This window comes from Sciurus vulgaris (genome assembly GCF_902686455.1).
Source record: "Sciurus vulgaris genome assembly, chromosome: 9".
NCBI lineage: Eukaryota > Metazoa > Chordata > Mammalia > Rodentia > Sciuridae > Sciurus > Sciurus vulgaris.
The window spans coordinates 73,665,751-73,679,026 of record NC_136469.1 but is presented as its reverse complement, the minus strand read 5'-3'; the positions used below and the strand labels follow the sequence as shown (position 1 = coordinate 73,679,026).

Here is a 13,276-nt window from a genome sequence, read left to right as displayed (position 1 = left end):
AACAAACAAACAAACAAAAAAAAAACAAGCCTCAAAAACAACAAGAATAACAACAATAACAAAAAACTCTGGGGGCTTAAGTCTTGAATATAGGCAGTTTAGCTGTCTAAAACAGTGTATTTCCCAGGAACTTAAATTCTGATAATAAATGTATGAGTGTTAGAAAAACTGTAGGGTTGGGTTGACCCTGGTGAGGTGGCACACACCTATAGTCCCAGCAGCTGGGGAGGCTGAGGCAAGAGGATTGTGAGTTCAAATCCAGCCTCAGCAACTTAGTAAGACCCTATCTCTAAATAAAATATAAAAAAGGACAGGGGATGTGGCTCAGTGGTTAAGTGCCCCTGGGTTGAATCTCTGGTATTAAAAAAAGAAAAAGAAAAACCGTAGGGTTGAAAAATGGTTTTTTATTTCTTTGCTGTTTTATCTTGACTTCTCAATGATGCTGCTTTACTTATTTGAGATTGTTGGAAATAGGTATCTTCCATATGCAGCCCCTTGCAAGTGTACATTTGTTTAAGAGAGAGAAAGGGAAACATGCTTTTAATTGAAATTGTTTTGGCCTAGCTTAGTGCAGCTGAAATCATATGTATATGATGAATAAATATATATATGTATATATACATATACACCTATATATATTCATAAAATGATTGTTCTAAATGATACCATCACCAGAAAATGTGTTACTCCTATCCCTAATGTTCAAATCTCTGCAAACTTTCTTTTTCTAAAGGAAGGGGTAGACTTCCCTGAACCTTTTTTTTTTTTTTTTTTAATTGTCAGTGGATCTTTATTTTACTAATATGTGGTGCTGAGAATTGAACCCAGTGCCTTGTGCATGCTAGCAAGCACTCTACCACTGACCTATGACCCCAGCCCTGAACTATGTCTTTAATGTAACTTGCTAATCACCATGAGAGACTTCAGTGTTCATGGTTCCTGAAATGTCTAGTAAAGAAAACAGGACTGGGCTTCCATGTTTACTTCAAATAATAGCTTTACATTCTTTTCTTTGGTTATTGGAATATGACAGATGTTCTAGTCCAAGTATTGACTCCCCCCGCCCCATATCCCAAACACTCCTAGGGAAAACCAAATTAACCAATCACGATAATACCTCACTCTTTGTCTTTTGCAAAAGCCATCTATTTAGCCGAGCTCAAAAGGAATGTCCTTTTGGGAGTGCTGTGGTGAAACATAGCCAGATACCAATGGGCTGTAAAAGATTGTGGGGTTCTGTGCCTGTTTCCTCAAGGGCATAACAATAGCTTCTCAAGAAAGGCTGCATAGCAGAGTGATTATGGTTATGGACCCTGAAGCCAGTATGCCAGGGGCATATCTCAGTCCTACCACACACCAGCTGCATGACTTTGAGAAAATTTCCCTTCTTCTTGGGCCTCATTTTCCTTATCTATATACAGCAAGGATGATCATACTGTACTTGGTTTAAAGGTTGGGGTGGGAATTAATTCAGTATGGGTGAAAGACTTAGAACTAGCCCAGGTAAGCTGGGTGTGGTTGTGTGCACTTATAATTCCAGCAAGTTGGGAGGCTGAGGCAAAAGGATCTCAAGTTTGAGGCCAGGCTCAGCAACTTAGGCCCTAAGCAATTTAGCGAAAGCTTATCTCAAAATTAAAAACAAACAAACAAACAAACAAACAAAAAAAAAACCCCAAAAGAACAGCTGGGGATGTAGCTCAGTAGTTAAATGCCTTTGGGTTTATTCTCCAGTATGCACCTACCATACCCCCCAAATAAAAGAACAGGGCCAGGTATATGATGAGTGCTCAGCAAATTCATATCACTTTCAAAATTATTCCCAACACCTTGCTTGCCATTGATCTGGAGCTTTGATATCAAAGATGATTACTAAGTATCCCAAAGTACACCTGCTGAGTGAACATTATCATGGGAAAAAGGCATCTTCGTGTTAACTTTTAGAGTATAGGGCCCATTAAGTTGTTAAACAATGAGGAAAGAGGCTTGTAAGGGTACTAACAAATCTGTCAGCTGGGAAGAGTTCCCAACTGTGAGTTCCCACCTTGGCCAAGTTTTAATTGGATTAGCAGGGTAAGTCCCCTCCTTTCTGAGAACATAGGCTACCTTGGTAACCTCAGAAACTCTATTGCTAAAAATTTCTGTTTTTTCTTTTCTTCCTTCCTTCCTAACTCACCTAGGGTCTCATGCATACTGAGCTACATCTTCAGCCCTGTAATTTTCTTCTATGAATCCTTGAGCTATTATGCTTAAAAATAATAACTAGCTCAATAACTTACAGATCCTCAACATGAAAATATTTAATTGGGTATTAATCAGTTGTTGTTTTTTTTTTCCAGTTCTGTGAATTGAACCCAGGGGTGCTCTACCAGTGAGCTACATCTCCCACCCCTTTTTATTGTTTGAGACAGGGTCTCACTGAATTACCAAGGCTGACCTCAAACCTGCAATCCTCTTGCCTTGACCTTCCAAGTCTCTGGGATTACTGGTCTGGGCCACCATATCCAGCTCTGCTGTTTGTTCTTTAGATGTACTATATTTTCAAGATATTTAGGATTTTGAAAATGGAATAGGTATTTCTCTGAGTTAGTGCTTAGAAGACAATTAAAAAAAAAAAAAAAAAAAAGTCTCCTGTAGGTTTGCACAGGGCTTTAGATATAATAGGTACTTAATAAATACTGATTAGATTTGGTTTTAATCTTATTTTGCCTATGATTTAAGTAAGAGGCAGAGTCCATGACAAAAAATTCCCTTTTTTTTTTTTTTTTTTTTTTTGCAGTACTGGGGATCAAACTCAGGGCCTTGTGCTTGCGAGGCAAGCACTCTACCAGCTGAGCTATCTCCCCAGCCCTCAAAAAATTCTCAAATAAAACTTCCCTAAGTTTTTGGGAGAGCTTCAGTCTTCAGATGGAACTTAAAATTCTTACCGCAAATTAGGTTTTGAATTGTTTTGGATTCAAACATTTGCTAGGAATAAAAACAGCACATTTAGGACAGGCTGGGACTCATAGAACATGCCAGTCGTTGATGTAGCCTCTCTTATGTGGAGGAGGCCAGATCTTATTGTAATTTTTATGCTGCAATTTACTGATCATTGTGGCTTGTATGAATATGTAATTTTTCCCCCCACAAAAGGAAAAAACATCCTTTTAGAGACTGGGAAATATCTCCTATTTTCCAATTCTTAAATCCTTTCTTTTTATAAGGTATTCAGGAAAATACACATAAATGGGGATAGTTTGAAGGGAAATAAAAGCCACCAACTATCATAGACACTGCACTCAATTTTTGTTTAGGGATTAATGTGTTTTTAGATTAATATTGGATGTAATGCCTGTTAACTTACCTTCAAGTGTATAAAATTCTTTTTGTTTTTTGGGGGGATATCATGGATTGAACTCAGGGGCACTCGACCATTGAGCCACATCTCCAACCCTATTTTGTATTTAGAGACAGGGTCTCACTGAGCTGCTTAGCACTTCACTTTCGCTGAGCCTGGCTTTGAACTCGGGATTCTCCTGCCTCAGCCTCCAGAACCACTGGGATTATTATAGGTGTGTGCCACCATGCCCTGCTAAGTGTGTGAAATTCTTAAGTGTTGTGCATTCTATAATACTGTGTCTCTCAGACTTTATTGGGCATATGAATCACCTAGGAATTTTGTTAAAAATGAAGGTTCTGATTCAGTACTTTGGGTTGGAACCCGAGACTCTGCATTTGTCACATCACCCAGTGTTCAGAGAGTGGCTGCTCCTTGCAGTGCTTCTGTTGAGTAGCAGTCTCCAAAGCAGAGGTTCTCAAACCTGGAAGCACATGAAATCTACCTGAGGACGTTTGAACAATACTGATGCATTTCTTAGGAGTCATCGACCTGGGGTGTGGCCTGAGATAGCAGGAATTTGTAAATTTCCTTAGGTGATTCTCCTGTGTAACCAAGACTGAACCACTGCTTAGTCTAAGGGATCTGAATTGTTCTCACTAGTTCATACTTGAGGGGAAGTAACTGTTTACAAAGTGATATTGTCTCTGTGTTTTAAGTTATTATTGTTTTCTATTATTTTTCCTATCTCCTTTGGACTCCAGGTTTTGTAAGAGATCTTCTATTAAACAAACTATTTCTATACAATTTGCCACTACACCCAGCTTAAAGAAACTAAATTTGAACACGGACTTGTTTTCTTCTTTTTAAATTAGTCTGCCAACTGGACTTCCTGATCAGTGTGTACTAACTGATGTTAGCACTGTGAATTGGCATAATATCCGGAACGACCCAAAGCAGAGTCCTTCACACATGTTCAGAAGGCAAATATGTGGTTTCCATTGGACTTTCTGAAATGCTGAAAGGGTTTCAGGGATCTTCACTTGCTTCCTACGTGGACCCCCAGGTCAGAGTCCATTGAGTTCATTATGAGAGAAGCCCTCAAATTGTGCCCATTTTGGGGCATATTTCACCCTCAAACTCTTTTTTCCCCCCTCAAGTGTGAGAGGAAATCCCACCAGCAGTAACTGTAGCAGAGTCCTCTGGAGCTCTGTGTCGGTGATCATCATCTTTTGGCTGCCTTTGCACCCAAGTGAGCAAGCTTTCCTTTTAATCTAATCCAGCTTCTTGACTTGACATGCACAAGGGTGAGGAGCTTGTGGTTGGTAAAGAGGAAAGCTTATGCTAGTTGGGAAGGCTTCTGAGAAGCTCTGTATTTGTTGGGGTTTGGATAATGGTAGTGGGATCTCCTGTACTGGAGAGAAGGGAAAGGGCAGTCCAGTGAAAAGACAGTGCTTTCTGCAAAGCTTCTGACTATCTAAAAGAAGCATGGGCTGGAAGGCATTCCTCTTAGTGGGGAGGCCAGGACAAGTTGGGGGATGAGGAGGTTACTAAAGGTGATCAAGGTGGAGATCAAGGTTGTTGGGTACTGTGTAAGAGATTTGTGTTCTGTTTTCTTCCTCCTTACCCTGGAGGCTGCAGAGACTGTTTTTGTTTTTGTGATTCTATACCCTGGTTGGTAGTAGTGTTGGAGACTGGAAGAAAGGATTGGAAAGGAAAATAATTCTCATTAAGCTATTGAAGCATGGATGACCTAGGAAGATTGGGACACATTATAAATTTTTTTTTTTTTTTTAATTTCAAAAAGGAATTGAGAGAGAAATGTCAGCTGTGAAGTGATAAAATATTGATTCTAAATAGCATTTTATAAAAATATAGACTGTTAGCCTTAGAGCAGTGGTTTCTAAACTTTATTTTGAGGTGGATAGATTCTCGTAAATTTACCCAGGCTGGCCTTGAATTTGTATCCTCCTGCCTCAGTCTTCTGTATAGCTGGGATTAAGGCCCACATCATCATGCCAAGCTATATCTAAACTGTGGTGTACAACAGAATCACTTGAAGAGTTCAGTGAAACTCAATTGTACATACAGAATTTCTATTCTGTAGGTTCTGTTGGGGACTGCCTGAAGTTTTGCAAGAGAAAGGAGCAACAGACAAACAAAAAATTAGAAGAGACAACTGGAAGACAAATATCAGACTGATAGGACTTAAACCCAACCATATCAAATAATTAAAATAAATGACTGAACATTCCAACTCTAAAGCAGAAAGCATCACAGAAGGCTTTTGCCCAACATAACAATCAACTTGTAATAGATATATTTTAAATATAAAAACCAGGCATAGTATAAGGGAAAGGATAGAGAAAAAGATAATCTAACAGTAAGTATAAGAAAGCTGAGCTGACAGTTATATTAATATCAGGAAGGAAGAAGTAGGACCTATAGAACCAGGACTCTAGGAAAGATGGTATTAGCTTTGTAGAGGACAGAACTTTCTAGTGCTCATTGTTGGCCAGCTGTGGAAGGGGCTGGGCTGCCTTGTAATTACAACAGATGTCCCTGGAGATATGCAAACAAACTCCTCTGGTAGAGAAAGCATTCTTGCATGGAGAAGTGGATTAGGTGACCCCTGTCTCCTTCCTGGAGCTTAAGATTTGAGTCTAGTTGTTTTGTTTTTATAGTAATTGTGGTTTTTAATTTTTATTATTTGTTTCGAACTACAGAACAGAAATATGTTCATTCTATAATATTTAGAAAATTTAAAAATTGCCCAGAAGAAAATAAGTCTAGATTCTTTCATCCAGAGATATCTACTGCTAGAATTTTGCTATTGAGTCCCACTTTAAAAAAACAAAACAAAACAAAACATGTAGCTCAATTTTGATGATGCAGGATCCTGACACTGTATTGAGCTTGCTTTGTAACACAGGAGGGTGAAAGTATGTTCATGGGGGTGGGTGGTGGGATGAAGGCATTAGAGATCAGGTGTCTAAATACAGAAAATCAGAGGAATATCCAAAGTAAGAATCTCCCCTCTCCTATCCCTGTACTTTCCCTATCCCAGGAAAGCTCTGGGGTTTTGGTGCAATTACATGTTGAGAATAAGCCAGGAAAGGGAGCGACTGATCTTTAGTTAGGATGATTGATGACTGGCAGATCAGTAAGGGGCCCAGGGAGAAGAAACAGGTTGGATTTGGGGCCAGTTGGAGTCACACATGAAGAGTCACTGATGATGTTGTACAAGATAGCATTTAGATGGAGAGGAGACAAATGAGAATCTCTGAAGTTTGATCTTTGATCCTGGACGTGTAAACGAAAAGAACTGAAAGGTAAGATGAGTTGGCCACAAAAATAGAAAAAAGTCCACAGAAAACTTTTCAAGGAAGGGAGCCACTGGATTAAGGAGGGAAGTAGACTTCTCTTGATCTGATATAAATAAATGATTGAGTAAGTAAGAAAATGGAAAGAGCAAAAAAAAAAATATATATTTTTACAGAAAAATTCCAAATAGGTATCTGCTCCCATCTACAGAGGTGGAACATAATTCACTCCTCCCTTGCAGGGAAAAACACAAACTAACCAGTAGAGAGGGACTTTCTACAGAATATCCAGCCAGAACTCCTCAAAAGTGTCCAGGTCATAACAAACAAGGAGACTGAGGAACTCTCAGAGACATAATGCAGGGTGAGATATCCTGTGTTAGATCGTGGGACAGAAAGAGAATGTTAGTGGAAACACTGGTAAAATCAAAATAAACTCTAGAGTTTAATTCATAGTAATTTACAATGTTGATTTCCCAGTTTTGACCAATGACAAATAGTAGTGAAAGATATAAACAATGGGAAAACTGCCCAATGGGTTATATAGGAGTCTTTTGCAACTTTTTTTGAAATCTAAAATTATTGTAAACATTTTTAAGAGTTTGTTTTAAATAGCTGCATTTGGACAGGCGTGGCGGCATGTGACCTGCAAATCAGCTACTTGGAAGGCTGAGGCACGAGTATCGTGAGTTTGAGGCCAGCCATGGCAACTCAGTGAGACTCTAAACAGACAAACAAACAAACAAACAAAAAGGGTCAGGGACATGGTTCAGTGGTAGAGCGGTGCTGGGTTCAGACCCCAGTACCACTAAATAAATAGCTGTGTGAGTGCATATTTGTTGGTGAGGGAATGGGGAACCTGTGTTCTTTTGTAGGCTGTGAATTCAGTCATTGGCATGGATGGGCAGGTAACATTGGGGAGGGTGAACAGGAATATTTTATTAATGCACAAACAGAAGGAGATATAGAAAGGGAAAGACTAGAAGTAGTCACTCAGTGAAGAAAGGGGTGACGTTGGGCAGAAGTCTCAATATTTTTTGTTTGCAGTCTTCCTTAAAAATGTTGATTCTAAGATTCTAAGACCTCATTCTCAAATTAATTAAATCAGGTTTACTCTGTCAGACAGTCTGACTTCTGATGGCTCTATCTCATTTTCTGATTCTAATCTATAGCTAGTGTGTAAGGCCTGGTGACCTTGTGACAGGTTTGTTACCTGGATATGTTTAATGAGGACCCACCCATTAATACTTCTTAATTTGAGTTCAGAGATTCTCCCTGTCTACAGGGAACTGTTCTTCTGGGGCCTTGAAGGTGTTTAAACCTGGAACAACGCATCAAGTAAGTCTGACTTGAGAAGGATTAGAGGACTGCTTTTCTTTTGCAAACAGGGAAAGGCAAGGGGAAAGTGGGAGTCTGAATGCTGCGGGTTAGGAGAGCATTTGGAAATTAAGGACCTGGAAATAGAGTTACTTAAAACCTCTTTGCCTTCATGCCTCCTGAGACACTCCAGGTTGAAGTTTGAACCAGTTACATAACCAAGGTGGATGACCCAAGAGATGTGGAGTAAAACTTTGGAATAGTGCCTGGGAACAAGGAACTTTCTGAGGAAAGGTGGGGGGGTACTTTGTGTGGAGGCCACAGCTGAAGGGAGAGCCAGTTAATTTCTAGCTGTGCTTATTAGCACTTTTCCCTGCTGTCTCTGTCCTCTAGGGAATAAGCAACCCTCCCCTCTCCCGCCCCCACTCCTTTTCCTGAGTCTGCTACGGTTTGAGATCTTCTACTGGCAACCTGAAGCACTTCTTTTAGCAAAGTGATTTTAGCAGAGGAGTTTTCATGAAACGACATTCCATTGAAATGGCAGTTCTTGGATCTGACTTGCATAACTTATAGATGAAAAATCCTATAAGGAGTAGAACCCTTGAATGATCATTGTGTAGAACTACATACACTGAGGTATTTTAAAGTTCTGAATAAAGCAACTTGTTTATATCTTTTAGAAATTTAAATTAGTACATTAGAAAGATTGTCTTTTACCTTGTAAATTCAAAACAGGAAATATATTTTGCAATGTTTCAAATATGCACCTATATTAAATCTATCTGTATATTTTGCCAAATGAACAATAAGCACTTGAGTGATTATTCTGTTTTCACTCTGGGATAGACATAATTGAATGCTTTTTTAAAATTATATTTAAGATGTATTAAATATATCATATATTGTTGACATTCCCAGCATGCAAATGTTATTTATAAATCTCATTAATTTTAATTGCTAATACAAAGGTACTTTTACCTTTCAAGAACCTATTTCAGATAGTAAAATGATCTGTCCCACTTATATTATAGATTTTGCTCTATTTGTTAAACAGTGCACCTTACTCTTTTGGATTTAGTGCTCTTGATCTCTGTAGGATAAATGAATTCAGGAAATGTAGAACTGATTGGCATATGCTCACTGCCCAGGAAAACCTGTTCTTTTATTGTATAGATGATTCCTGTTGTCATGCAACATCTTTTCATTACTTCTGTGAAAAATTTTCACCATCATGGGCAATTACTAAGACAGCTCTAAGTTTTTAAATGGTCAGTGAATATCGATGGGTGATCTTACTCATTATTTGCAATGTGAACTGGGTCTGTTAGCTGGACCAGAGCCTAGGCATTCTGACCTGAAGTCCACAGAGCCTCAAATGCTCCTTAAGTGGGCTCCAGGGCAATCATGAACCACATCAAAGTATTGTAGTGTGGGCCTGTGTTCTCATATTTCATCAAAGAATTCTGTGCCCCAGAAGGTTAAGAATTTCTTTTTGTTCCATTTCGTTGCTGAACAAGACTGGGTTGCATACAATGATGTTTTCAAAACACTTGGAAATCATAATGCTCATGTTTGTATTGCAGTAGTTCTTCAATCACATATAGTATTCACTTGGAGAACAATTTCTCCTGTACCTCCCTCTAGTATTTATAGATGTATTACAAATCTAGTGTAATCCTACATCTGTTTCAAATTACCCTAATTAAAATTATAAACCAGTTTGAGGGCCCAGGGAATCTCAGATGTAATTATAACCTGATACTGAGTCTGTATTTCTTTTTTGGTAAATATTGGTTGTTGTTTTTTTTTTTCATTTCCTCATTTAAATGAGGAAATGTATCAAAACAATTAGCAGTTCACAGAGAAAATATTTATTTTTTTAATTAATTAGTTTATTTATAGTGCTGGAAGAAGAGCCAGAGTCTGGAACATGTGAGGCAAGCAAGGGTTGTATTACTGAGCTACACCCTCAGCCCCTGAAAAGTATAATTTAATATTAGCAATGTACATTTGTAGCCTCCTGTGGCAAATAGAAATTCTGAATAAGTGATATTTAAAAAATTGACTTTTATGTCTGATATAATTTTGTATACAGCATAAATGATCTTAGTTCCTTTTATAAAATGCATATAACCTATACACATCCTCTAGTATACTTTGAATCATCTCTAGATTACTTAGGATACCTAATACCATGTAAATGCTATGTAAACAATTGTATTGTGTTACTTAGGAAATGACAACAAAAAAAAATTTTGTACTTGTTCAATACAGATGCAGTCCCCTTGCCCACAATATTTTCAAACTGAGATTGGTTGAATTCATAGATAATGGAGGACTTACTGAATAACATCTTCATTAAATTATGTTTTAAAATCCCTTTACATGTTAATGTTACATTTTTCCCAAAATGAAAAAAAAATTAGTGAGAAGATTGGCATTATTACATTTATATAAATCTCTTTACTGTCTGGTAACGGGTTTGATGTGAGACTGCTTGATTCATGTATCTGCTTCTCCATACATTCTGCAGTGTTGTTTCGAAGTCTACAACAATAATTTAGCTGCACAGAGAAGTTACTTTGATACCTTCTTTAATATTATAACTATACCAAATTGTACATGTGGTGATTTCTTAAAGGTTAGTTACATTGCAAGATCTGAAATGAGCAAGTTCACCTTTTTTTCCTTTTTTCTTTGATACATTAAAAATCATTGATCTGTCTTGCACTTTCAGTGGATCTTTTACCTATGCATGATTTTTGTACCATCCTGTGTTGGTGATTGGAAACTATTGGTTACTAAGTTATACAGATCTTCTAAAATCACACTTATCACTATCACCAAGATCTTGTCAGGAAAATCCTGAAGTATTAGGAAGTTGTCAAATTTAGAGTGGCAGATATAAAGTTTTCAAAAATGTTTGAAAGTTTGACTTTTATCATTGGCAGTGAATATTGCCAGTTGATTTTCTTGAAGAAATGGGCTCACTTTGTTCATTTTCAAGAAAATGTTTGCCAAATCCAAGTCAGAATAACCACAGCTTGTGAATTGTTCTTTCAAGTAAAAATGATTAGTCCATGAAAAAACAGCTAGTTCAGTTTGCCACTTAGTAGTTACATGAAGGCTTTTCTTCTAGACAGCCATTTTACCTCAGTGTGCAGCAGAGTGCTTGATGTGTGCTTTCTGTTTTGTTGCAAAGAACATCAAAAAGACCCATGCTCAAGGGCCAAGATTTATGAAAGCCATAACTCTAACTGCTTGCTTCTTTAAGGACTTTCATAAAGAAAACTTTTCTATTTTTTTTTTAACTGCTAACGTGTGGTGAACAGTGACTATGAGTTTCGTTTGCTCCCACTGCCTTGATTAGTTGCCAAAGTTCCTGTAGTTTCCCCACAATTGCTTTTGTACGATCCGTACTAATGTGAGCACAGTGAAAAGACAAATATTGTCTTTGTGTCATTCTAAAAATAGTTCTGACCTCGGAGAAGGTTTTGGGGACTGCCAGGAATCCTCTAAGCATACTTTGAGATGCACTGGGCCACCCTCCCCATCATCGTAGTTTTGGTGCCAGGCGTTAACATGGCTGTATCCACGACTTCTTACTAACACAGTGTGGACTACCTTTTTGTGAGACGGATATTTTAACGATTGTAGGTCAAATGGGGAGTCCACAGAGTAGGAATTCATTCAGCATTCATCTAAGCGTTTCTAGCACCTACAGTGTGCTCGTGCCTAAGCGATGCTGAAGCACCACCTCCTTTAATCTCTGCCCCTTGGAAGGTTATCCGCCCCTCTTGCCTTTAGGTAGGGCTTTAATACTTCTGCTCCTCTGAGGAGGACAGGATTTCATTTGTACTTTGAGCGCCTACTTTAGCGTGAGTTTTCATCCACAGTTTTTTGTCGGTTCCTTAATCACTTAAGGACCCAAATGAGTTACTGTTTTCTTTGTAATATGCATGTTGGCCACAAAAGGGAAGATGTTTTGTAAATATCTGTCTCAACGTAATGAAATCAAAACTGAAAGCAAAGTAAAACAAATGTGCATTAGTCGTTCGTTTTCTGATTGCAAGCTCTAGAATGATCAAAAGTAGCGAACGTGGTTTATTGCTGCGGTTGTTCCATGCTGTCTGCGGCCTCTTGGGCCGCAATATTCAACAATATTCAAATTGTAGCTGGAGTTCTGAGCCGCGAGTACTTAGTGTTCCGGCTTGTACGTCGTTAAAACCTGGCCAGCGAGCGCTAGTGAGGAGCCCGCAGGCGGGGTCGGCGGCGGAGAGCTGGGCTGCGTCGGCCCTCGCGCTCCGCGCCCCCGCCCGGCCCGGCCCGGCCCGGCCCAGCCCAGCCCAGCCCAGCACGGCCCGGCCCGACCCGGCCCAGCCCGGTCCGGCGGCGCGGCGCGGCGCGGCGCCTCGCCTTGCCTAGCTTCCAGCTCGGGCCGGCAGAGCGCCCTGCCCATTTAAGGAGGCGGGCCGTACCACCAGAACTTTCTTGAAGGGGGTATTCCGGCGAACTCGGACAACTTTGAGGGAGCAAAAAGGCAATTCCTTTTTCCTTTAAACTCTAGCCCGATTCGTGCGGCTGCTCTTTGGGAGCCGTGCGCTGGCGGCCTTTCCGCGTGGGCCCGTTTGCTTCCCTGCCCAAGAAATCGCTCCAGGCTCTCGCTCGCTCCGAATCCGGACGCGACGTTCCCCGGGCTCAGCTAAAGTGTAGTTCTCCTGCAGAGGCCCCAGTGCCCGGATGTCCATCAGGATTAGAGCGAACCAATACGCTCCCAGCCCGAGGCTACGCTGAGGGCGCCCGGGGCTCCGGAGCAGGTAGTCCCTTAACATCGGGGCTTCGCGCTGGGGAATCATCCCCGCACGGCCCCGGCAAATGGTGAACGCGGCGCTGGCAGCAGGTCCCGAGGGTTGAAGGCTCTGATGGACAGAAGACATTGGGCTCTGTAAGCTGAATGATGGCAGCCCACTCAAGGTAAGGCAGGCACCGAGAGAAACTTTTTAAATACGCTAGTAGCTAGGGGAAATGAAGGTTGCGGGGGGGAGGGCTGGGGTGCTGGGAAGGAGACGGGCAGGAAGCAGCTTTGTCATTGCTTTCTCATCACTCTTGATGCTGTGGCTCATAACTGAACGTCAGATAAAAACCAGTTTGGAGAACATACTAGACAGTTTCTGCACAGTGGAGAGGGTGACTAGGTTAAAGTTAAGATTGAAGTTAAAGATCCCACGTCTTCTAAAAATAACTGTTATTTTTCGGGAAATTAAGTTGATTTCACTAGCTTGTCTTTGCCCAAATTTTGGTTATGTTCTTTGTGCACCCA

The 13,276-nt window shown here is 40.0% G+C and overlaps 1 protein-coding gene across 4 annotated transcripts in view; it reads left to right on the top strand.

The window, feature by feature from the left end:
- AFF1 (ALF transcription elongation factor 1) overlaps positions 1-13,276 on the top strand; it is a 182,380-nt gene that overhangs the window by 43,646 nt on the left and 125,458 nt on the right. Inside the window, exon 1 of one of the 4 annotated variants that reach the window (XM_079153195.1) lies at positions 12,414-12,930. The exons of the other annotated variants lie outside the window; for them this stretch is intronic. Coding sequence (XP_079009321.1) covers positions 12,911-12,930 — 20 coding nt within the window. The 5' untranslated portion in view covers positions 12,414-12,910. Of the gene's footprint in view, positions 1-12,413; positions 12,931-13,276 lie in introns of those variants that run through there. 4 annotated transcript variants of the gene reach the window in all.